The 26453-nt window shown below is 39.6% G+C and overlaps 1 protein-coding gene and 1 pseudogene across 1 annotated transcript; one reads left to right on the top strand and one right to left on the bottom strand.

Annotated features, from left to right (window-relative positions):
- The first annotated feature begins 3820 nt into the window (after positions 1 to 3820).
- Positions 3821 to 12165, top strand: LOC113628950 (ubiquitin-conjugating enzyme E2 R2 pseudogene; annotated as a pseudogene).
- A 5130-nt stretch (positions 12166 to 17295) lies between these two features.
- Positions 17296 to 26450, bottom strand: FGF20 (fibroblast growth factor 20). Its single transcript, XM_027123032.1, has 3 exons — positions 26018 to 26450; positions 20509 to 20612; positions 17296 to 18421 (listed from the first exon to the last, which is right to left on the bottom strand). The coding sequence occupies exons 1-3, from the start codon at positions 26301 to 26303 to the stop codon at positions 18176 to 18178; spliced, it is 636 nt and encodes a 211-aa protein (XP_026978833.1). The 5' UTR covers positions 26304 to 26450; the 3' UTR covers positions 17296 to 18175.
- Positions 26451 to 26453: the final 3 nt, after the last annotated feature.

Raw genomic sequence — 26453 nt, 5'->3', positions numbered from 1 at the left:
AATATGCAATCCCATGGCAAGGTGAATGAGACACTATGATTAATTTGGACAATATCAGTTCACACTCTTAAGGGATTTGACCACTCAGATATCACTGGAAAAACTGGGATTCTATTAGCACTGGGGAAATAGCTGGTGGGTAGTCAACCAATGGTGTCTACCACAGTTGTCTTCACATCTTTTCTCTACTTCCTCATCTTTCACTCTTCAATCCACTCCAGTCTGACATCTACCCCTCTTGTTCTTGAAGTCACCTCCTGAAGGTCATGGACTCGCATGCCCTCAAATTTAATCAATATTTTTTAGCTCTGGTCTTATTTGACTGCTCAGTAACACATAACACAGTCAGTTGTTTCCTCCTTCTAGAAATGCTTTTTTCTTGGTCTATGTGATACAAAACTTTACTGATTTCCTTACCTAGCATCTCCCTCCCTCTCTTTAGATAACTCTTCCTCTTCCACTCGACTTAATGTGACTCAGAGCTTTTATTTTTTTTCTCCCTACCATCTATATGCCAGTAACTCCCAAATCATAACCTCTAGCCTACACTTAGAGACCTACATATTTAAATGCTTACTTGACCCAGTCAATTGATCATCTCCATGGCATCACAAAATTGACATTCCAGACTTGAGTTTTTTATTTTCTCCCAAAATTGTTATCCTCCAGACCTACGTGATTTCAATAAATGACACTATCACCTCCCCACACCCATTTGCTTAAGCCCCAAATCTGGGTACATCTTGCGATATCTCTCTCTTACCTCCATATTCAATATATTACTGAGCCTCAGCGATTCCACTACCCTCAAAACACCCCAAATCCATCCATTACTCTCCATTTGCACTGCCAATACCCCAGTCCAAGCTATTCCAACTCTCACCTGGACTAATGCAATTGTCTCCTAAAAATGTCAATCTTCTTCCACTCTTACCCCAATCCAAAACCAATGCAATACCCGTATTGCAACCAATGGGGTCTTTTAAAGATATAGAGGAAATGGTGTCACTCTCCTACTTAAAATCCTTTTATGACACTCCCCCCCACACTATTGCACTAAAATAAGATTCAAACAAGTCAGCATGGCGCACAGTCATGCCATCCTCTTAGTCTCATCTCACGCTAACTTGTCGTCCCTGCACTCTGACCGTCTTGGCCTTCTTTCTTGAGCATCTCACACTCGCAGCCGCAAGGCCTTTTTCATGGATGGTCTGGATTGCTATGCACACACATCCTTCCTCCCACACACAGACTCTTTGCCTAACTATTTGTCCTTCAGAAAGGCTTTTTATGATTGTCTCAGCTAAAGAAAATGCCCCGTGGTCTTTCTTAGAGCACCTTGTTCTTTTCCTCTATAGTGGTTGTTACAATCTGTAATTTTTAAATGTCGTTTAATTTTACAAACAAATTAAAAATGTGTCATTATCAAAATTTGTTTCATGCTTTTGCTGTCTGGTTAAAATTAGGTGTACTTTAGTCTGTTAATTTACCTACATATATTTATTCTTTAGATGCTTGGAACCCATCTCCCTTTGTAGCTACTACTACAAGAACACACACGCGCACACACACACACGCAAGTAGGCAGAAGTTTCTTTATAGCTTTGGGAGAAACGCATGAAATTCTAAAATTTGTGCACATAATTATGGGATCCTAATGCCATTTTAACCCAACAGAATTTAGGCCTTGCTAAAAGTTATTTCATTCTCACAAAGCATTAGATCAAAAAAGGAAATACAAATTCATTAACATCCGGCTTCAAGTTCACTATCAATAATGAATGAAAAATCTCTAATCCAATGAAATCTAGTTTATTTCAATAAGTATATACTAGTAAAATACCTATATGTTATTACAGAGCTCTGACTTGTTCTTGATTTTAACTTACTAGACTGCATCAATTGAGCCATGTCAATTATTTTAAGGGAAATAATACCAGTAACATTTTGTCTTTAAAACCTCAAATAGGAAATCCCCATTAGTGTAATAAATAATGTATTTGGCAGGAAATTGGCAAGCTGTCTTAATCAGAAAACTTCCTGGCTGACAATCACACAAAACTGAGACCATAAAGCATATCTTAAATGTTTCAGCACTTGGATTTTCCTAAATACTTCTTTTAAGTTCCTTCTGAACAACTTGCACAAAGATCAAAACATACTGATTTCATCATTGCTGGCCAAAATCACAAGAGAAACTTATAGAAGTATATGGATACACTTACCAACTTATGAACAACAAAATGTTTCATGACTTCATTGAAAAGAGTCAATAGGATAAAAGATTTTCCTCATTTATAACATGGAGAGGTTGAACTAGATGAAAGCTAAGATATCTTCAAGCTCTAAAAATTCTAACGTTTTTTCTCTTAGATTAAATAAATAGAACATAAAGTACTCTATACTACACATAGTACATATTTTCCTCTTCTTACAAGGAAAGGCATCTATGTTTCACCATTTCTATAGCTTTACTTTATATTTATTAATGTGTATCGAGCAGGTTAATATGCCAGAAGATGTGGACTCAGTCTTACGTCTCTAAGAAGTGAAAATACAAAAGAGTAACATCATCACTCCTTAGCTTGAACAAACAGCTAATTTGGGGGACTTCCTGCCACCCCTCCACTCTTGCCTTTTATATCCCCCATCTCTGCTCGCCCATTATGTATATAACCATTCTAATCTGCTGAGGGCAACAGAGAGCATCCTCAGGAATTACAGAGTAGAAACAACCCTGTTTAGAATCCATTTCAGGTGTCCTCGCTGATGGCTCAGATAGAGATGCTGCACTATGAAGGCGTTTCATTCTGATCCTTATTCATAGCCCTTTGAAATACAGTTAAAAAGTAAGAGTCAAATTTCTCCAAAGAAGATATATAGACTGCCAACAAACACATGAAAGAATGCTCAACATCACTAATCATTAGAGAAATGCAAAGCAAAACTACAATGAGATATCATCTCACACCAGTCAGAATGGCCATCATCAAAAAATCTGGAAACAATAAATGCTGGAGAGGGTGTGGAGAAAAGGGAACACTTTTGCACTGCTGGTGGGAAGGTTAATTGGTACAGCCACTATGGAGAACAGTATGGAGGTTCCTTAAAAAACTACAAATAGAACTACCATATGACCCAGCAATCCCACTACTGGGCATATACCCTGAGAAAACCATAATTCAAAAAGAGTCATGTACCACAATGTTCACTGCAGCTCTATTTACAATAGCCAGGAGATGGAAGCAACCTAAGTGTCCATCATCAGATGAATGGATAAAGAAGATGTGGCACATATATACAATGGAATATTACTCAGCCATAAAAAGAAACGAAATCGAGCTATTTGTAATGAGGTGGATGGACCTAGAGTCTGTCATACAGAGTGAAGTAAGTCAGAAAGAGAAAAACAAATACCGTATGCTAACACATATATATGGAATTTAAGGGAAAAAATGTCATGAAGAACCTAGGGGTAAGACAGGAATAAAGACACAGACCTACTAGAGAATGGACTTGAGGATATGGGGAGGGGGAAGGGTAAGCTGTGACAAAGCGAGAGAGAGGCATGGACATATATACGCTACCAAACGTAAGGTAGATAGCTAGTGGGAAGCAGCCGCATAGCACGGGGAGATCAGCTCCGTGCTTTGTGACTGCCTGGAGGGGTGGGATCGGGAGGGTGAGAGGGAGGGAGACGCAAGAGGGAAGAGATATGGAACATATGTATATGTATAACTGATTCACTTTGTTATAAAGCAGAAACAAAAAATAAAATTAAATTTAAAAAAGTAAGAGTCAAAATAAAAGCAAATCAAAGATGCCCCTGAGCAAGGAAGAGAATGAGCAGGTAACCAGGAATGCCACACTGTACCCTGCCACTTGAGCCAACAGACCCTCTTGTATTAGAGGAATCAGTGGTGGGGTAAAACACCATGTGCAATTTAGGAGAAGTCTCAGTGGGAAAATCATAACACTGCCCCCTGGGGTACTGGAGCAAGGTCACACCGTTTGCAAGAGAGAAGATATGTTTTTTGAAATGCAACTCGTGGCATGGTACAAACTGAAAGTCAAACTATGGGACACCATATGAACTCATGAGCCAAATCTTCCCTGACCCATCAACTCAGAAAGCCCAGACTCCTGTCATACACCATGGTTGCACCAGCACCTCTTCCTCAGCATAATCCCATGGCCCACAAGGGGTGTCTCTGAGGACTAGCTGATGGAGGATGAAAATGCCCATGCTTGGTTTACAGATGGGTCAGCTCAGTGTGTGGACGCAAGCCACTGCAGCCTAATTCAGGCACAGACTGGGACAGTGCATCTGGTCATCTGCTTCATGTGATAAAAGAAGTGGCCTGAGATTAGGACATATAAGGGCTCATGGGCAGTCTGGCTAGCTCATCAAACTCATAGAAGAAAAAAGATTGGAAGATCAGGGACAAAGAGGTGTGGCAGAAAGGAATATAGTGTATGGGAAATGGGAGTGGGGCAGGGAGGGAGACACTAGAGGGAAGAGATATGGGGACATATGTATATGTATAGCTGATTCACTTTGTTATAAAGCAGAAACTAACACACCATTGTAAAGCAATTATACTTCAATAAAGATGGTAAAAAAAGAAAAAAAAGAAAGAAATGGGAGTGAATATAAAGTGTGAAAATCTTTGTATGAAAAGTTAACATCAATCCAAGAGTTCCCACTATGGAAGTGGCATTAAACAACCAAGTCGGTAGAATGACTCAGCCAACTGATGACAGCAAGCTGTCACTGGCCGGTCCAACGGTGGAACAATGGACATATTAAAAAGTGGCGCTGGTGAAAGAGATAGAGGTTAGGCATCAACCCAGCAGCATAGGCTCCCAGTTTCCATAATGAATCGAGCTACTGCTGCCTCTAAATGTCCAACCTGCCAGCAACTGAGACCAACGTTGAGTCCATATCGTGGCACCATTCCTTCAGGAGACAATCTGTCCATTTGATGGTAATTTGTCTACACTGAGTCCCTTCTACCTTTAAAAGACCTGTGATTGATTCAGATAGGAAGAGACCTTTTTTGGCATGGATTGCCTTTCCTGCACACAGAGTCTCGGCCAGCATCACTACCCAAGGGTTTGTTCAACCTGCCCAGGATCCCACACACAGCAGAGCAGGTATCAGAGTAGGCCCGTGACAAGGAGGTACACCAGTCATACCACCTCCATGAAAACGTGGATTTGAGCAACAGGTAGACTGTGATGGACGTGGAGATTCATCATCTACATGCCTCTGCAAGGAAGGATTTATAGTCCCAGCTGCCTAGGTGTTTTCAGCCCTTTCAGAAATTGGCTCAGCTGCAGAGCCCCACTACCTGCGGGGACCCACATCTAGCAGCTGATCTATGAGTGAGAAGTTTCAGCCAACTCACCCCAGTGAGCTAGGGCCATTTCAGCTCAATCAAAATGGCTAAGTCTGACATGACGTCTGCATCACAGCTCGACGTTTCCTGCCCAATCTTATTTCCTTGCCTTTCTTTCCACATTTTTTTATCCCAAGGGCAATGCCTAATAAATATTCTATTCTCTAAACTCCAGCTCAGAGTCTAACAGAACCCACCTGGATTACATTTTCTGAACAAATCTCAGGGCACAGAGTGAGCCGTGGGAGGCCCCAGAGCATATTAATATCTCAGGACATTTTTATGAATCTATACAATGCACTTTCATAAGTATATATTTTAAAATTACTCCTGGGTTTATACATGCAGCCTTATGATAATTGAAGTAGCATGCAAATAAATTCTCAAATACCTTTAGCCAATATGTACAGAAAATGTACATCGTATCTATTTTAGGAAACCCTCCTACACTGTTGATGGGAATATAAATTGGTACAGCCACTATGCAGAACAGTATGGAGGTTCCTTATAAAGCTAAAAATATAGCTACCATATGATCCAGCAATCACACTCCTGGGAATGTATCTGGAGAAAACCATAATTCAAAAAGATACATGCACCCCAACGTTCATTGCAGCACTATTTACACTAGCCAAGACATGGAAGCAACCTAAATGCCCATCAACAGAGGACTGGATTAAGAAGATGTAGTATATATATATACAATGGGATATTAGCCATAAAAAAAGGACGAAATAGTTCCATTTTCACCTGCATGGATGGGACCTAGAGACTGTCATACTGAGTGAAGTAAGTCAGACAGAGATAGACAAATATCATATGATATCACTTATATATGGAATCTTAAAAAAAAATGGTACAAATGAACCTATTTACAAAACAGAAATAGAGTCACAGATGTAGAAAACAAACTAACGGTTACCAAGGGGGAGAGGGAGGGATAAACTGGGAGATTGGGATTGACATAGACACACTACTATATACAAAATAGATAACTCATAAGAACCTTCGTATAGCACAGGGAACTCTACTCAATACTCTGTAATGACCTATATGGGAAAATAATCTAAAAAAGGGTAGATATATGTATAACTGATTCACTTTGCTGTTCAGCAGAAACGAACACAAGATTGTAAATCAACTATACTCCAATAAAAATTAATTTAAAAAAGAAAATAAAAAATAAAATTCTAGGAGAGGGCCAGGAAGCTAGGCACTGTCCTCTCATCATCCCGGGCCTTCTGACGCCTTCCTCCACTTTTACCTCCTCTCACCGTCCCCCGCCCACCCCAGTTAAGGTGGGGCGGGGAACAACCCAGAATTTCTTTAACTCTCTCCAGCCCTCCCCCGACCCGGCCTGAACGTGAGCAGAAGAACCAGGCCAGCCCACTGGCGTCAGGCGCCTGGTACCGCCGCGGGGTGTGTGAAGACGCCGGGGTCCAGCCCCGCCCAGGGCAAGCGGCGGGGAAGGGCCTGGTCCCCCTCCCCCTCCCCCCCGCCCACTTGTGAGGACTGGGGCCCAGTAGCAGATGACCAGTTCGCAGAATGCCCTGCTCCTCGAGCTGAAATCCCTGCAGGAGGAAGCGGTGGAAGGCGCCGCATCATACTGGTGGATGAATCCGACCTCTACAACGGGGAGGTTGTCGTCTTCGGACCCCCTAACACCCTCTACGAAGGCGGCTACTTCAAGGCTCATATTAAATTCCCTATTGATTACACGGATTCACCATCTACCTTGAGATTCTTGACCCAAATGTGACTCCCCAACATTTAAGAGCGTGGAGACGTATGCGTTTCCATTCTTCCTCCGCCTGTGGACGACCGGCAGAGTGGAGAACCGCCCTCTGAAAGGCGGAACCCTACTCAAAATCTCAGGACTATCTTGTTAAGTATAATCTCATTGTTTAGTGAGCCCAACACCTCCTCCCCAGCCGAGGTGGATGCTTCTGTTATGTTCAGGGAAGGGAGGGACAGTACAGGAAAAGACAAAGAATATGCCGAAATCATTAGGAAACAGGTGTCAGCCACTAAGGCCAAAGCAGAAAAGGATGGAGCGAAGGTCCCCACGACCCTGGCAGAATAATGCATCAAAACCAAAGTGCTGGGACTTCCCCGGTGGTGCGGTGCGCTCCCAAGGCAGGGGGCCCGGGTTTGATCCCTGGTCAGGGAACTAGATCCCGCATGTGTGCCCCAGCTAAAGATCCCACATGGGGCATTGAAGATCCCGCATGCATGTAACGAAGACCCAGCAAAGCCAAATAAATATTAAAAAAAACAAACCACTAAAGTACTGCAGCCTCAGTTCGCCTCTACAAAGTGTTCACAGTGAAACACATTTGGTCTGTTTTCAGATTCTTGAAGAATTAAATAGTCTTTCATCAAAAAAAAAGATAAATAAAATTCTAAAAATTTCACAGGCAAAAATAATCTCAAAATGGATCATAAATCTAAATGTAAGAGTTACAACTATAAAAATTTCAAGAAGAACACACAGGAGAAATCTTTAGCAACTTTGGGTTTGGCAAAAGAAGTCTAGATACAAAACAAACAGCATGAATGAAAACAATTTCATAAATTGGACTTTATCAAAATTTAAAACTTTGCTCTTCAAAAGACCCTGTTAATGAAAGAAAAGATAAACCACAGACTGAGAGAAAATATTTGCAAATATATATATTCAAAAAGGACTTATACCTAGAATATATATAGAACTCTTACAACTCAATAATAATACGATAAATAACCCAAGAAATATGGGCAAAAATCTGAACTAATGCTTTACTGAAGAAGATATACAGATGACAAATAACCTCATGAAAACATGTTCCACATCATTAGTCACTATGGAATTTAATTAATTAAATAAAATGCATTAGATGTAAATTATATGCAAATTAGAACTACATGAGCTATCACTAGAATTTCTAAAACTAGAAAGACTATTCATACCAAGTGTTGATGAGCAAGTAAAACAACTGGATCTCTTATATGATGCTCTTTTATTTTTTTTAATTTTTATTTTTTTAAATTTTATTTATTTATTTATTTTGGCTGTGTTGTGTCTTGTTGCTGCGCGCAGGCTTTCTCTAGTTGCAGGGAGCTGGGGCTACTCTTTGTTGTGATGCGTGGGCTTCTCATTGCGGTGGCTTCTCTTGTTGCCGGGCACAGGCTCTAGGCACAGGGGCTTCAGTAGTTGTGGTTCGCAGGCTCAGTAGTTATGGCTCGTAGGCTCTAGAGCGCAGGCTCAGTAGTTGCGGCGCATGGGCTTAGTTGCTCCACGGCATGTGGGATCTTCCCACCCATGTCCCCTGCATTGGCAGGCGGATTCTTAACCACTGCACCACCAGGAAAGTCCTTATGATGCTCTTTTAAAAGTAATATGGTACAACCACTTTGGGACACTGGTTGGCTGTGTATTATAAATACAACTCAGCAATTCCACTCTAGATATTTATCCCAGAGAATGAAAAATATATGTTCATAGCAGTTTTATTCACAATAGCCCTGGAAACAACCAGATGTCCATCAACTGTTGAATAGATAAACAAATTGTGTTATAGCCTTACAATGAACTACTACTCAGCAATAAAGAGAAAGATACCTCTGATACATGCAATATGGGTAAATCTCAAAAACGTTGAGTTCATACTGAATGTTTCCATCGATGCTAAATTCTAGAAAATAAAAGCTAATCTACAGAGACAGTAAGCAGATTAGTGATTTCCTTGAGCTGTGGGTGAAGGAAGTAATGACCACAAATGGGCAAGGAGAAGCATTCTGGCCTGATGGATTTATTCCATATCGTGAGTGTAGTGGGAGTTACACAGGTGTATATATCAATATTTGTCAAAAGCCATAAAATGCTACACTTAAAATCTTTGAATTATTCTATGTAAATTATACCACAATAAAAATTTTTAAAGAACATTTTTAAAACCTGTTTAAAGTATGACCAAAGGAAATGAAAGTAGGGATTTGAATAAATATTTGTACACCCATGTTCATAGCAGTTTTGCAAAACAGGCAAAGGGTGGAAACAACCCTTGTGTCCATGAAAAGAAGAATGTGTAAACTAAATATGGTATATATGTACAATTAAACATTATTCAGCCTTAAAAGTCTGACACGTGCTACAACATAGACAAGCCTTGAAAACATTATGCTAAGTGAAATAAGCCAGTTACAAAAGGACAAATAATGTGTGATTCCACTTATATGAGGTTCTTAAAGCAGTTGAATTCACAGAAGCAGAAAGTAGAATGGTAGTTGCCAAAGGCTGAGAGGAGAGGAGAATGAGAAGTTAGTGTTCACTGGATCAGAGTTGCAGGTGGGGAAGAAGAAAACGTTCTGGAGATGAATGGTGGGGATGGTTGCACAACAACATGAATGTACCTAATACCATAGAACCGTACATTTTTAATTGTTTCAAAAAGGTAAATTTATGTATATTTTACCACAATTTAGAAAAAGGAGAGGAAATGAATAGAATATGTGAGAGGAAGAAGTGGACACCCCTTTGAAATTAATGCTTTGATTCTGTGGGTAGGGAAATCTTGGAAACCAAGATGAGCAACCCCATCATAGAAAACTGATAAGCAAGGAATAGTAGAGCAACCCCATCATGGAAAACTGATAAGCAAGGGATCAAGGAGACTAGAAAGAAAGAACTTCAAATAGGGACCATCCTGACCAGCAGGATAGGTGAACCTAACAATTCAGATGATTATCTTTATGCCGAAATGCAAAGAAATGATCATCTTGAGTCTCTCCCAAAGGGTTATGTTTCTAACTCCCAAAAGCTTTCTATGGAAGCATGAATTTCATGGGAAATAGCTGGAGAATAGGCTAATGGAAAGATATGAATTTCGATTGGGCTCACTGTCTACACAACAATTTCCCTATGGGCTAAGACAAAGGGTCATTAGATTTGGAATCACATCCTCCATTCACAAGAGAAACACTGACAACTTACTAAGATTCAGAGGAGATCGATAGGACAGAAGAATCAGCTAAACTTGCAGGCACGGCAGCTATGGCAACAACCTTGGCAAACCCTCCACACAGATAGCAACAAGCCACTTCAAAATCACTGGGAGCTGAGCCAAGAGAGGGAACACTGAGACAAGGGCTTCGTAAATCCTAAGGATAAACTCCCTGCGCATGGAAAACAAAGGACAACTTCCAAAGTGTTTCCTTTGATTTCTTCTGATCTTTCTTAATTTAAGAACCCTGGCACTCAAGTCTGGAGATCAGACCCAGTCTCTCAAAGGGAAGGACAATCTGCCCCAAAGTCCTTAACATCGGGTCCAGTAAAACGTTAGATTGGCCTGGAGAGACTCTAAACCCCGAGACTTGTTTTGAACAAAGGATAATTTTCAAGAATCTCAGGAACTTTTAGATACAGGATCAAAGATAACATTCATTCTGGGAAACTTGAACATAAGGAGAGAAATTTTTTTGACTATTGAAAGATATGGAGGAGAAGTAGCTGTGGTTCCTGGGTTAGGATAGTGGCCGGACACAGAGGACCAAAGAAGTTTTCCTGGGGTGGTATTTCCTTTCCCTGAGTGTGTAATTGCAAGGGATTTATTGTAATTCTAGGGATGGGAAGAGCCTTCAAATGTCAAAGAGTAGAACCCCCAACAACTGGACCTGCCAAAAGGGAAGCTCTAGAACCACACTGCTGCAAATGTGGAAAGTACCACGGTGCAGTAGGACTATAATAAATTTCATAGCAGGGATGTTGAAGAAACTGGGACTAACCTCACACACCACTTACCCCTTGAACCCTGGTTTGACTGGTCCAAAATAGAGATGGACCTTGATTCAACCTTTTGGTAATCTGTGGTCACTGATGTAGCAAATGCATCCTTTTAGATGCTAATTATGACCTGTTAACTTTGGTCGTCAATACAGTGTGCCTTTGTCTGGCCAGAATGGCCCTACTATAGGATAAATTCTTTAGCACTGCATTATAATCTAATAAGGTAACATTTAGATAGGTGTCCTTGATCTGATTCAAGTAGAAGATGTATTCATTTTAGAGCTGGCACATTGGGGTAGCCGTTGGAAATAACTGTACTTGAGGCTCTGCCTTCCCTTATTAGTTTGACAACTAAAAATGATAGAACAATTTAACAGAAAAACTAAATTCAAGGGCCCTTCACCAAACAATAACTTTTATGGGAGTGTTGTTATTTCGAACATATAAATTATGCACTGAGTGGGACAAAATGTTTGTCCTTGAAACTCACATCACTAAACAGGATGCAAAGAAAGTAAGTGCTGGGTACGGATACCGACACAATGGGGTATTCTGCTGCAGTAACATCATTAGATCACGTGGCCTCCTGACAGGCAGGTTTCTTAAAGATTACACAGGCAACTTTCTAACCTCTCAGCCCATATAACCCAGAAAGACTCCCCAGTGGACTCTCCAGTGATCCCTTGACGTGGAATCATTGGCATGTCCCTAAGGAAATGAAAATGTTGTCAAATGGTGTACGCATTTTTGAGTACAAATCAGTTGCCAGCCACTTATTGGTCCATCGTTAAAACAGAGCAACCCAGAGGCAGAACATCAAGTCCTTCTGCCACCACCACGAATTTGATTATATTTGATACACAAGTACTCTCAAGGGATGACGGGCAGATGAGAGCTCCATTGTTAAATGGAAGCAGTAGAATCAGGATAGAGGACCGCCCTTCACAGAAGCATGCTGCACGACTAGGAGCCAGCCCTTGGCAAGAACACCCTGACTGATGCCCAAGGTACACTGCTTCTTCTAAGAAACACTGTGCTTGACCACTGCACTCTTCACTCTGATACCTACAAGACGATTATTTTCAAATACCACAAGATGTGGTAGCCATCCAAATCTCAGTGTGATTGGAGGTAGTCTTCTTCACCTTAACAATTTATCTTCTCAATAATTTCTCCCTTCACAATAATGCCCCCTTCACAGTCCCACCCTCCACACAACTCAAGCCCCATGGCAAAGGGTGAGGTAACAGTCTGGCCAATAAATAAATAAAAATACCACACACACGACTGGCCATTCCACCACCATGAAGAGATCTGGAGCAATACAAGTGACAGGTCCCAAATGCTTCTTCATTAAAAAACTAGAGAGCAAACAGAAGTAGAGCTGACTTATTTACTGAATTGGGATAAAGAGTATATGGTTCACTGGGGAAAAAACATGGGTTGGTCAAAAATATATAAGTAAACACTTGTATCTGACGTTATATTTTCTTATATTTTAACCACGGTGGGGGGGACTTGTGGATGAAATGAGGACAGATATTCATTTCTGGATGCCAGAAATGCTAAAATAAATATTCAAACTCCCTTTGACCCAATGGGTGGCAAGATACATGTGAACCACCTAGAAGCCAAATCATACAGGAAGCTTTAGTGGCTGCGGAACCAGGAAACATTGAATATTTTTTCAAACAGGGCCAGGGGAACTTTAATTTGAAATCCAGAAATCTTTTAAAACTAAGAGGCCTTTGATTAGATTTTTCTTTTCTAGTCTAGTTCTCTAATCCTTCTTTTCTGTTGATAGACATAGTATCCTATGCAAGACTAGGGTACAACTTCACTGTACCAGCTTGTCCCAATCAACTGCACTTTTGGGGCCTGAATGTGGGGTTGCTTAGTCTGATGAGAAGCAAGGCTATTTTCAGCATTTACGGAACCATTTAACCAACTGTCATGGGCCATTTGACACATTGCAGCCTCCCATGCCAGAGTGGTCTCTATAGAGAGAAGAACCTTGGTCTCAAAGTATTAATTATATCCAGTTATACATGGCAATGGCTGGAGCCTGTGGAGAACACCCAACCAGGAAAGAGATCAATCTGTTCTATTTTAGCAAGTAGAAAATCTAACTGTTGCTAGTGAAAGTTTATTTATATACATTCTCTTATCATTGCAGAAACTGTAGGGAAGTTTTGCAAACGATAGTTAACGTTCCAAGCAAGAAAGAATGGAAAATGTAAGTTAATAAATGATTTCTAATAGAACATTTAAAATAAAGAAGAAAGAAGACGACTAATGGGTGAGATTTTCCCCAAGCATCCTGAGGATAAAATAAATTATTTTCAAAATATTGACTTGATAATAAACCAAATTATTCTTATCCTTCCATGTATGAATTAATTAATATGTTCACACACTACTTCCATTTAGGAGTATCAAGTGAAATCTATTCAGATATGGAATAGATCATTTCTTCAAGGAGTATAAATCCAGTAGATATAAATTGTTTTTCTGACATAGGAAGACATGCCAATATATAAATAGAATTAGAATACAAGATATAGTGACTTTCTAGTTTTCTGAAAGTTTGTAAAGCCACTACTTCAATCATATTTCATATCTCAAATTTCTACAGGTAGCTATCACCATAAAAAAGTTAAACTTTTTGAATTATGGTTTTCTCAGGGTATATGCCCAGTAGTGGGATTTCTGGGTCATATGGTAGTTCTATTTTAGTCTTTTAAGGAACCTCCATACTGTTCTCTGTAGTGGCTGTATCAATTTACATTCCCACCAACAGTGCAAGAGGGTTCCCTTTTCTCCACACCCTCTCCAGCATTTATCGTTTGTAGATTTTTTTTTTTTTTTTTTTTGCGGTACGCGGGCCTCTCACTGTTGTGGCCTCTCCCGTTGCGGAGCACAGGCTCCGGACATGCAGGCTCAGTGGCCATGGCTCACGGGCCCAGCCGCTCCGCGACATGTGGGATCCTCCCGGACCGGGGCACGAACCCGTGTCCCCTGCATTGGCAGGCGGACTCCCAACCACTGCGCCACCAGGGAAGCCCTGTAGATATTTTTGATGATGGCCATTCTGACCAGTGTCAGGGGTTGATAACTCATTGTACTTTTGATCTGTATTTCTCTAATGACTAGTGACATTGAGCATGTTTTCATGTGCCTCTTGGCCATCTGTATGTCTTCTTTGGAGAAATGTCTACTTAGATCTTCTGCCCATTTTTTGATTGGGTTGTTTGTTTTTTTGATATTGAGCTACATGAGCTGTTTATATATTTTGGAGATTAATCCCTTGTCAGTTGCTTCATTTGCAAATATTTTCTCCCATTTTGAGGGTTGTCTTTTCGTCTAATTTATGGTTTTCTTTGCATGGAAGTAACCTAAATGGCCATCAACAGATGAATGGATAAGGAAGATGTACATACATAAAATGGAATATTACTCAGCCATAAAAAGAAATGAAATTGGGTCATTTGTAGAGACATGGATGGACCTAGAGTCTGTCATACAGAGTGAAGTAAGTCAGAAAGAAAAAAACAAATACGTATATTAATGCATATATGTGGAATCTAGAAAAATGGTACAGATGAACCTATTTGCAGGGCAGGAATAGAGACGCAGCCATAGGGAATGGACATGTGGACACGGGGTGGGGAATGGGGTGTGGGATGAACTGGGAGATTGAGATTGACATATATACACTACCATGTGTAAAACAGATAGCTAGTGGGAACCTGCAGTATAGCACAGGGAGCTCAGCTCGGTGTTCTGTGGTGACCTAGATGGGTGGGATGGGGGCGGAGGAGGGAGGTCCAGGAGGGAGGGCATATATGTACACATATAGCTGATTCACTTCATTGTACAGCAGAAACTAACACAACATTGTAAAGCAACTATACCCCAATTTTTTTTAAAAAGTTAAATTTATTTTCTTATTATATCTAAAAAAAAGAAGAAATTTTGATTGAGTAACAATATTCGTTGTGGGCCATTTTTTTTTTTTTTGCTCTATGCGGGCCTCTCACTGTTGTGGCCTCTCCCGTTGCAGAGCACAGGCTCCGGACGCGCAGGCTCAGCGGCCATGGCTCACGGGCCCAGCCGCTCCGCGGCATATGGGATCTTCCCGGACCGGGGCCCGAACCCGTGTTGCCTGCATCGGCAGGCGAACTCCCAACCACTGCGCCATCAGGGAAGCCCTGTGGGCCACCTCTGATCAGTGTATTATCTGTTTAAATTTATATGACTTCCTCCACAGTTATAAATTTAGACACCAGCAACATTTTGCAAAAGATTTGAAATACTTGCATAATGCTGGCTTTGGGACACATGCTTTAAATATAAGTGTCAAACACTGAACCAAAACTAGGTTTTCACTTTTATTGACAAATAAAAATAAATGGGAATTATTTTATTCTGAAGATTATTAAAGTATTACTGCTAAACCATTTTTACTATATTTTTATATTTATAAAAGGAATAGGTTTTGTTTTTTTTAACATCTTCATTGGAGTATAATTGCTTTACAATGGTGTGTTAGTTTCTGCTTTATAACAAAGTGAATCTGTTATACATATTCATATGTCCCCATATCTCTTCTTTCTTGCATCTCCCTCCCACCCTCCCTATCCCACCCCTCTAGGTGGTCACAGAGCACTGAGCTGATCTCCCTGTGCTATGCGGCTGCTTCCCACTAGCTATCTATTCTATATTTAAACCAATAGGTTTTGAGCTAAACCATTTCTCTGCCTCTTACCCTGTATACAGGCAAGTACACACACTACCCCTCTAGCCACTCACACATTCCCGTGTAGCTTTATTAAAGGTATCTGTTGAACTCCCTACCCTCACCCTCAGCATTACCATTAATTCATTCAAGTAATGAGAGGATGAATTAACAGGAATAACTCCAGAGAACATTAAAGCAACAGTTAGTCTTTCATTCAAAGTGTGGTGCATGGTCTGGCCATCTCAAGCATCACCTGGAACATTGTTAGAAATGCAAAAGTTCAGCTCTTCACCTCCTAACCGAGACCTAGTTTAACAGATCTGTCCTTTAACAAGATCCCCAGGTGATTTTGCATGTACATTAAAGTGTGAGAAACACTGCTCTAGACTAGTGGTTCTTAAAGTATGGTCTCCAGACCAACTGCATCAATATTACCTGGGAACCTGTTAAAAATGTAAATTTTTAGGCCTCACCCCAGACCCACACATCAGAAACTGTGGGGCGGGAGCCCAGCAATGGGTTTCACCAAGACTTCCAGGTTCTAACTGGTGACAGCTGCTTCCATGATTGTAACCACATTCCCAACGATGACTGCTAATGTGAGGGTGGTGACATTGACAACTGCTGGGTAGGAGCAAATAAAACCTCAGAAATGTCTTTAAGAACCTACAGGATTTGTATCTGTGTGGCTCTGTAAACTTATATGTGCCACTCTCCCAATTGGTCACTCAGCTCCAGCCACAAAGCTCTTTCTCACCTTACGGACTCCAGACTCACTGTTTCCTCTTCCTTTAAGGCTCTTATTCTCCTCTTAGCCTTATCCTTTAAGAAATGTCAGCTCTTTAGAGAAGCCTCTGACTCACCCTATCTAAATTTATTCTCTTTTTTTCTGTGTCTGAACTTTGTTTTTCTCATAGAGCAGGTCACAATTCACAGTTACGGTGTTCGTTAGTTTCCCTTACTAGACATTAAGCTCCATGAAGCAGGACCCACCTCTGGCTTGATCACCATATTTTCCTTAGTGCCTCACAGTATCTTCTGCATAGTATGCTTAATGACTGTTTATTGAAATAATGACAAAATAGCGGCTATAACGGAAAAGATAGCACACTCGGATAGGTAGATGAAGCCTTACTATTATTAATGGTGGTACCACAAAGACACATTCTTTCTGTGATCATAGTGGGTGAAAAGAAATGGGCTTTGCCAGACTAAGAAAATAAGTAAGCATAAATGGCTTATAATGTCCAATAATTTTCACCATTAGAAGTTCTCTAAATATCAAGCTTTTCTCTAGGAACTCAGAATTTTGTCACTTTAAAAATATGTCCTATAAGTAGAATAACTCCACCTGAAAAGGAATGAAACCAAAACATAAAAATTAAAATGTTTAATTCCCTTTTTGAATGTGTGTTGAGTTCAATACAAATTGATACAGCATTTTTCTAGGCCAAAGAAACCAATGTTACATTTAGAAGGCAATTGACTGCAAAAAAATATAATCTATGCTATACTTTATTTTTAAAAAGAAATTCAAGATCTTATTCTATGTTTAATGTGTAGCAATAATGATGTCTTCTTTACAGCCCAAGACATCACAACAAAGTAATGGCACGATAAAGAAATTTTTGTTGTTTTTTTCTCTTGTATTATCTTCATATACTAGTAAAAAATAAACTCTTTAATAAATAAATATATATAATAAATATTTGCAAACTGAAAATGTATAAATAGGTCCATCCTTTTTAAAAAAAAATGTTCCGTCTTGGTGTGGCATGTTTCATAGTCCATGTTTCACCCAAATTTTTTACATAAAATGCCGTAACCTGCAAAATCCTACAAGGTTCTCAAAATTTATGTAGCAATGATCTTGGCCAACTATGTCAATACATCTCTTCAACATGAAGTATCTATTTTTAATGTAACTTTTAAAGTAAACATACTCCAGAGAGGTGAGGCACCAGCAGCAAACTAGGTAGGGTTCCCATTACCTACAGTTTAACAGATTTTCAGCTTCAATCTACAAGTGAGGACAGAGCCAGTGTACCCGAGGGAACTTAATCCACTTGTAAAGAGAGATCTTGATCTACTTCAAGTCAAGATATTTTTTGTTTGTTTGTTCTCAATATTCTTTCCAAATTCAGCCTCCCAGTGGAAAATAGACTCCATAACATTCTGAAGGTCTTCCTGTGTTATTATTTTATGATGCAAACTGTAATAAGAAAGAATAGTTGTAGTTTGGTTCTTCAGTAAAGACACTATCACCCTTCAACTGTACATTAGTAGGTCCTTGTACAGTTCAGGAACTCTTTCTGGATCCACTGGTCTAGGCAGGAAGTGTGTAAATTTCTGATGTCTTTTAGATCTGGCACCATCTCTTGGAGTTCCATCTTTGTTAAGTGCCACAAAATACCTACGGCCAGTGTCTCCATGTTTATATATGTTGGATGAATAGGTATTATACCAGTTCTCTTCAAATTGCTCCCTAAAGATGCATTCAGAAGTCAGTTTCTCCTAAAAGAGAGAAGATAACTGCCATTGAAAAAGATATCTTTAAGAGAATTTCCTTAGAAAAGTCTCAACTCTCTATTTATTTGCCTATAACTATATCCTTATCAAAGAAGGAGAGAGGGTAGATTGTTTTTGCTTTGCTCTGTTTTAGTTCTCATGTTATCTGGAATTCTTTCTCCCAGGTGACTCCATCCAGCAGTTTAGTTTACAGAACTCTAAGTTAAATGTCAATTCTCAATTTTATTTTCAAACAATAAATATTCTAAACTTGCCCATGCTCCATTTGACCTCCCTTCCATCACCATCACTGGCAAATAGGCCTGTAGTTTATCTTGTTCCATCATTAGATGCCAAAGTTCTACACAGCAAATCTCCACTACCATCTTGAAATGTTTCAAGACCTTGCTAACATTCAAATTCCTAACTCAAGATCATCACTCCAAGTCATATATCTTCCCTTTATGAATTTATTGTTTGATGACATAATCCCCACAATTAACTTATATCTGGATATTACTATTAGGTAAAAAGCCCAGTGATTTCTTGTCTTTTCAAGATGGACTGTATATTATCCCAAGGGGTAGACTACAGTTGCTTTTTTAATCTGACACATACATGAAGAAGGAAGATTATGTGCATGTTTTTCTCTTTCAATTGTAATTCTACTCTTAGGAGATTACACAATGCATTATTTCTCCTTCTTCTGAGCTGACAGAAAGCCCGGAAAGGGCAAGTGTTGCCCTTAGAAGGACAGATATTAAGTGGAGTACCATTTACTGAAATATGATAACCGATTTTCCTCAGTGTATATTGAGATTCTAACTGTATATTGTGGTCTCAATTGAGATTTTAAGAAAAAAGAAGGTACCAGATAGTGTCATCTGCTAAATCATAAAAGTAAATTCTCTTTGGAAATAGCTACAGAGACTTCGACTTTAAGAAGGGATTTCACATGAGGGAATGGGTGGGAGTGGCCCACATTTACACTTTAACAATTTTCTTAAAATTATATAGCAACTGCGAACAACTAAAAAATGATACAGTGAAAGCGAAAGATCTACATAGTACTGCAGGTTGAGTTTTATATTATCCTGTTGCTCTAATTCTTGTGTTGTTTTTGCTGCTTTGTCGTTAAAAAAAAAAAAGGAAAGAAAAGAAAAAAGAAAATTAAAAAAACCTTATACTGATGAAGTATTAACTTGAAAAGTTTACTGTAAGTTCCATATTTAAAACATTTATAGTAGACCTACAGATGTGTGCACTTATCCCCAGTGATAAGTTAAAAACTGCCCAATGCAACTCTGAGTAAGAGCATGGCTACTGTAATTATCAAGTCTGCAGATACGGTCCAACTAGTGTGGTTGCCATTTTCTGTTATTGTTTAAGGTATCCTAAGATTTCATTCATTCATTTCCTATATTGCAAAGGTCAGCAAGTCAGTGATGTATACTTATCTATGAAGGTAATAATAGGTAGAGAAAATTTATATTAAATGAATGTAAAGATGAAAAGAATCTAACATGGCAAGAAGAAAATGCTCTCATTTTTCTGTCTCTGGTACCAGGATAATGGGCAGAAAAAAAACTAGTGAGCTAAAAGCAATAAAGTTTTAGGGTTTAAGAAATGAAAGTGAAGGGACTTCCCTGGTGGCGCAGTAGTTAAGAATCCGCCTGCCAATGCAGGGGACATCGGTTCTATCCCTGGTCCAGGAAGATCCCACATGCCGTGGAACAACTAAGCCCATGTGCCACAGCTACTGAGCCTGCACTCTAGAGCCGGCGAACCACAACTATTGAGCCCACGAGCCCACGCACTGCAAGGAAGAGTAGCCCCTGCTTATAGCAACTAGAGAAAGCCTGCATGCAGCAACAAAGACCCAACGCAGCCAAAAAAAAAAAAAAAAGAAATGAAAGTGAGTTGCTATACTACTGCCTAGACATGTGGAAATTTATCAGGATCTAGATTTTTAATTTCTACTTAAGTATGTTGTTTATGTATTTCTTCTGATATGCATAATCGGTAGCTATTTTACTTATAAAATGGATAGTCATTATTTAATGAATTACAATAATTTTTTAAAAAATACGTACTGATCCATAGAGTTCTCCTTTGTCATTCATTCCAAGGTAAAGACCACTGTCCACACCTCTAATACTGACCAGTCCCACTGCCACACTGATGAATTCCAGGATACCTGAATTTATAAACAAAATAATAATTTGCATTTATTAGAGAACATACGACTAATGAAAATCTTCCAAAGAGCAGTAGATCAAATTGCTAAATATAATGATGTATGTGGAAGGCCTTTGTAAACTGAAAAATGATGTACAGTTGTCATTATGATGAGCCTCCTATTTTACAGATGAATAAAACTAAAAAACCAAAAATTGTTCATTGTGATAAAATGTTAAGGGTGTAAAACCTTAAACCAGACTGACCTGGGTTTGAATCCAGTTCAGTAACTTACTGATTAGTCTACATAAGTCATTTGTCTTCTTTGAACTTCAATTTCCTCATACGCAAAATGGGTGAAATGCTTCCTTACAGGAGAGTGGTAAAGACTAACACATTTAGGCACCCAATAAATGGAAACTATTATTACCATAAAATTAGTACATAATAGAGGTGTTCATAATTCTCCTCCTTGATTCTATTAACTACAACCATGTTCTATTAATTGTTTTGCTTTGTTTTTGCTTACTATGAATCAAGTAAATTTTTTTCTAGCAGCAGCCAGTATACCTTATATGGGTGTATTAGTATTTTGTAGTTTATAAAGGGCTTCTACTTTTATCAGTACTTTCTATCTGGTCCTCAAAAACAACCTCCTAAGATAAGCATAGAAGATATTACTATCCCATTTTACATATAAAGAAACTGAGGCTTGCTTAAAGGCATGATATTTGTAATTAATAGGACAGATACTTGAACTCACATCTTCTGATCCCTAATCTAATGTTTGTACCTCAAAACAGTGCTTCTTGAGGACAAGACAGTAGTTTCAAATTTTACAGATTATATAGTATGCTATTTCCTGTCCCACGATCCTTAAAAATAAATTTTATGGTTCAAAGAAGTAAAAGGACTTTATAATTCATGAAATGTAATAGCCAAATACCAAGAATTTAGCATGCAAGTAGATTTTGCTTTCAATAACTTTCCAGAATTATTTTCATTTATCTATAGGTAAATTAGTACCGAAAACTCTCCACTCAATACTCTTAATACACCATAGTTAAACAAAAACAACAGCAACAAAAAACCTTAATGCTTCCCTCTGCATCATTCTTTTTCTCTGCACACACTAACCTTTGGACTAACGTCTTTGTCTTGTTCTTCTCTTTAGACTCTTTGGTGAAAAAGTATATAGACGTACTTTCTATGCTTGGAACTGCCTTCCTCAATAGCTTTCTACCTTCACCCCTTCACTCCCTCTTAAGCTCTACAAACAGTATAAATGTGTACCATTTAGCCTGACTCTTGATCTTAAGTCATTTCTTGATTGATTATACAAGTTCTTGTTTGGACACGTGACGTTCCCAAGGCCAAAGGAAAGTGCAAAATCTGGCTATTTGCATATATGGAGGTCTCTGTTCTGTCCAGATCCTAATTCACTCTTTGGCAGAAACATGGATGCTTAAGCTCTAAACATAGATTCTGAAGAGCTCAAATGAGCTCTTGCAAACTATTAGGAGATCATGTAGAGCACTAGAGCTAACAAGGATCTTACAGCAACAATATCGTACTGCTAAATTGCCTGTTAAGTGGCTTGAAAGAGTCACTGTCCCTGTATGAGAGCCTAAGGCAGAGAGGAGGTAAGATATAGTAGGAAGATACAGACCTCATAGGATAGCCATTATAATGACTGATACAGAGGTGGGAAGTAAAGGAAAATTAAATGTACTGCCAAGCTCATTAGGGAGTGATTCCTGTTAGAAACAAAAATATAGGCCCAAAACATGATTGGTAGAAGAAGATACGTTAATGGAATTTCATCCAGATATACTTACAAATGTATAATTACTTGAAGTTGTAATGAATGTTACATTCAAACTGAGAAGTGTACTGCAGTTCACTTGTAACTTAATTCTCTTTAAGTATCTGATTTACGTTAAGATGCTCTTGTCTTTCAAAGAACAGGAACTGATTAACTGATTAGACTGTATAATAGAACTAGTTTTCAAGTACAATACAAGATTCATTTCCATATAAATCAATTATAAAACAGATCTTATAAAGTATCCATTTTTCTTGCAAAACTAAATTGCAAACCACTTACACTTTAATTCTCATCTTAAAATAATGCCGTTATGTTGTCAAAAAATATGTAATTGTAGAAAGACAAGAAATTATATATATTCTTAGAATAATTATATTCAATAGCTTCAACTTCATTAAACGACATCCAAAGCCTCATATACTTATAACAAGGTCGAAATAATTTTGCAATGGCTCATAGGGGCTGATGGGAAAAAAGTTATGTGCTTTTCATATTCCTCTTAAAGATTTTAGCCACACTTTTAAATTCTGATCGTTTTCTCTCCACAAGGAAATAGTATACCACAGAGTAATTTGTAATCATTTGATTCTTAAATGAGATTTGATAAGTCTTTCTTATTTATAATATGAGGTGGCAACTAAGCTAATTCTTTAACAAAGAGTAGACATGAAAAGCTTTCCTTAAGAGGTAATCACAGATTTTAGATAGATTTTCTAATGCCTAGTGTCCCATAAAAATACTTGGAGGTACTTTGTCTTTTTGGTATCACTTTCAAAGCCAGCCTTTTTTAAAATCATAATAAAGAGGTGAGTCAACCCACAATGCAACCACATCAGACAAATCTATGGAGAATAGGGGAGAATAAAAGAAAGGTCTTTAAAGGAATATGTTTGATCTCAGGTTAAACTTTTTTTTTTTAAGTAATGATTCCAGGTTTATGTATTAGGTAAAATCTTCCTACTGTACTACTGTGCAGGAAAACTCTATTATAAATACAGAGCTAACTCAGATAGGAAATTTTTTAAACCTTACAGGGATCTTTTTGTTTATATTCTATTGATGTGGTTTTGAAATTTTAAAACACAGTATTCTGAATTTTTTATTGAATCATAGCCAAATTAGTATAAATTATCAAAAATGTTAGTTACTTTAACATCTCAAATAGCACATCTTAAGCATTTTCAAAATTCTTACTTTGATGACACAGAAATGAATTTTTAGAGAGAAAAATAATTTCATAGTTAATAATTGAAGCACTAAAAAGAGAAGGCAAATATAGAGAGAAGCTTATAATATTACACATGTTGTATATATACTTTCTTCTCACCTGCACTCTCTTGTTATAAATTATGATGTTTTAGCTATCAGAGGCCACTAGGATGCACTCTAATGCATCCTAGAAGTTGTTACTCCTTTAAGCTACAATGCTAATCTGGGTTATCGTTCCTTTGTGTAACAGTAAATATTTTGTTCTGATAAGTACCCTTGCACCACAGAGTGGCTTAAACCAGCACAAACATCAGTCCAAGTCATATTTTTCCAATTACTAAATAAGCATACAAAATTTTAGCCAAAAAAAAAATTCTACTAAGATGGTCATTCTGATATGCAACATTTATTAAGGAATGAAATAAAATACCAGTTTAATGAATGTTATCAAGTCTATAAGTATTTACTAATCTCTTCCCGTAGAGTCAGTCTTATAAAGAGACACAAAGAAGAAGCAACTCTTGACATTGGAGAGATTATGGTTGAATTATAAGGGTCTTAAAAATAGAATTTCCAAGCTTATACTATGTATCCCGGTGTGTTGGGGGGGAGATGTCTGAATATTACCTAAGCTTAACTTGTACCTGTTCTACTTATAGGCATTATCACATTTGCATTCATTTCTAAATCCTTCTGGTAGCTGGAGGGTTTTTCTGTAATGCAGTAATTCTTACAGGCAAGGGAACTGAGCCACCTGGTGTCACAAAGTTCTTTAGACTCAGAATCTCAGCCTCCTCAATTTAGAAACTACTTTCTGAAAGTGACCCCAAGGGGGGCCACTAGGTCATGACACTCAGGACTCATAGTCAATGGGAATTTGGAAGAGATCAGTGGAAGCTGCAAACATGTGGGTTTTAAAAAGTTAATTTTCTAAGCCTTTAAGTGCTACCAAATGACCACCACATGCTCATTTCTACATCTAGAGTTACAAATGCCCCTCAAACTGAGATTTACACTTCCCCAAAGTTTTAATGAGGACTACAAGTCAAAAAAAAGAAAGCCAAATAAGAACAGGGGTGAGGATAAGAGAGGGCCCTTCAGAGAAGAGATTCTCAAAGAATTCCAGTGCTTAGGAAAGAAAAGGAAAACTGACACTATGTTAGGCCCTTTCACATTGCTGCTGACAGGTAAATGGTATCTTTAAAATGAAATACACTGATTCTCTCTAATGAAGTCCCAAGTTTGATGATCAAAATCCTTTGAGAGTGCTAGCCAGTTAACTCTAATATGATGAAAACTTCCACAGTGGAGGAAAGATTCTGGGCTGTTAGAACAGGAGAGCATCTTGAGAGAATCACCTGATTTAACCTCATTGTACAGACAAGAAAACTAAGGCTTAGACCGGTGAGGGCACGTGCTAGTCACCCAGCTAGTTAGGGGGTAATTAACAATCGAGACCTTATGGTTTCCCAATCTAGTATCTTAACAATCTGCCTTAACAATCATTTGGGGTTTTTTTGTTTTTGTTTCTTTCTTTTAACCCCTTCTGCTCCCAGGCACTGTTGGAGGTATTCTGAAATACGTCCCTTTGTGTTCCCACCCGTATCTTCTTTCGCTTCCCCATTTCCTCTTACCTAAAGTCAATACCAAGATCTTTGCTTTCAGATTTCACAATTTCTAAAGAGGATCTCGGCTGAAGGACTGGGCATGCTCAGTAGCCGGATAAGCTTTTTTTTTTTTTTTCCCCTCACCAAACTTTAAGAGCGCTGAGAACTGCAGGCAGGTGAGCCTGACAGTAGCGATGGTACCCACGGAAAGTTAATCTGTTACCTTTTCAGGTGAACATTTATGGTTCTCTAGGTAGACACGTAAAAGCTCGCCTCCTATGTTAGAGCTATCCTTTGAGCAGTAGCCATGGGAGACTCATCAACTGCACAGCTGCAGGGCAGGTTTAAAGAAGCTTCCGGTTGTTAACTTTTGTTAAGGGGAAATATGAGAGGAAGTAGGAGAAAATAATAGGGATTTTGAACACAAAAACAAAAAACTGCCTGCGAGGTAAGGAGTGCGGGAAAGATGTGGCTCCGAGTCCAGGGCTCTGTGTCCCAGGCAGCAGGAAGGGCAGGGCAGCCAGGTGCGGGCGGAGCACCCCCCTTTCTCCTCCTGCCCTCAGCGTCTGGAGCAGCAGGCCTGCCGGCAACCGCGGCGGCCAGCGGGCGGGGAAAGTCCTCCGGTGCCTCGCTGGCCGCCCAGCAGCCCAGGCCAGCACCTCACACTGGAAGGGTTACGGGGGCTCCCGGCCCCACGTAGTCCCGACTCCATCCGCGAACGGGGAGGGAGACGCAAGAGGGGGAGCAGAGGAGCGCGGGAGGCGGGGTGCCGGTACGTACCGAAGAGGCTGTGGTCCTGCCTGGTGCCCTGCACGCTGCCGTCGGGCAGGATCTGCAGGTGGAAGCCGGTGCGGCAGTAGAGCTGCCTGCGGCGCAGGATGCCGTGCAGGTGCGCCAGCTCCGCAGCCCCGGGCCCGCCGCGGGCGCCCAGCTCCGCCGCGCCCCGGCGCTCGCCCAGCAGAGGCGGCCGCTCCCCGGCAGGAGGCAGCAGGAAGTGCGAGCCCACCTGCTGGCCCAAGCCCTCCAGGCCGCCCAGGAAGCCCCCGACCTCGGCTAAGGGAGCCATGGGGCGGCCGGAGGGAGAGGCGGCGGATCCGGAAAACAAAAGACCCCCAATAAAAAAAATGGAGCAGGGATGGGGAGGTGAATGGAGAAAAATTATAGCCAAACAAGCGCAAACAAGCTAAGGCCCGGTTAGTCCCGTGAGGTCGCTGGA

Source organism: Aethalodelphis obliquidens, unplaced genomic scaffold (assembly GCF_003676395.1).
Source record: "Aethalodelphis obliquidens isolate GAN/ISIS:26980383/991018 unplaced genomic scaffold, ASM367639v1 scaffold25, whole genome shotgun sequence".
Taxonomy (NCBI): Eukaryota; Metazoa; Chordata; class Mammalia; order Artiodactyla; family Delphinidae; genus Aethalodelphis; species Aethalodelphis obliquidens.
Note: the sequence above shows the minus strand (reverse complement) of the source record. Positions and strands in the feature narration are given on the sequence as shown.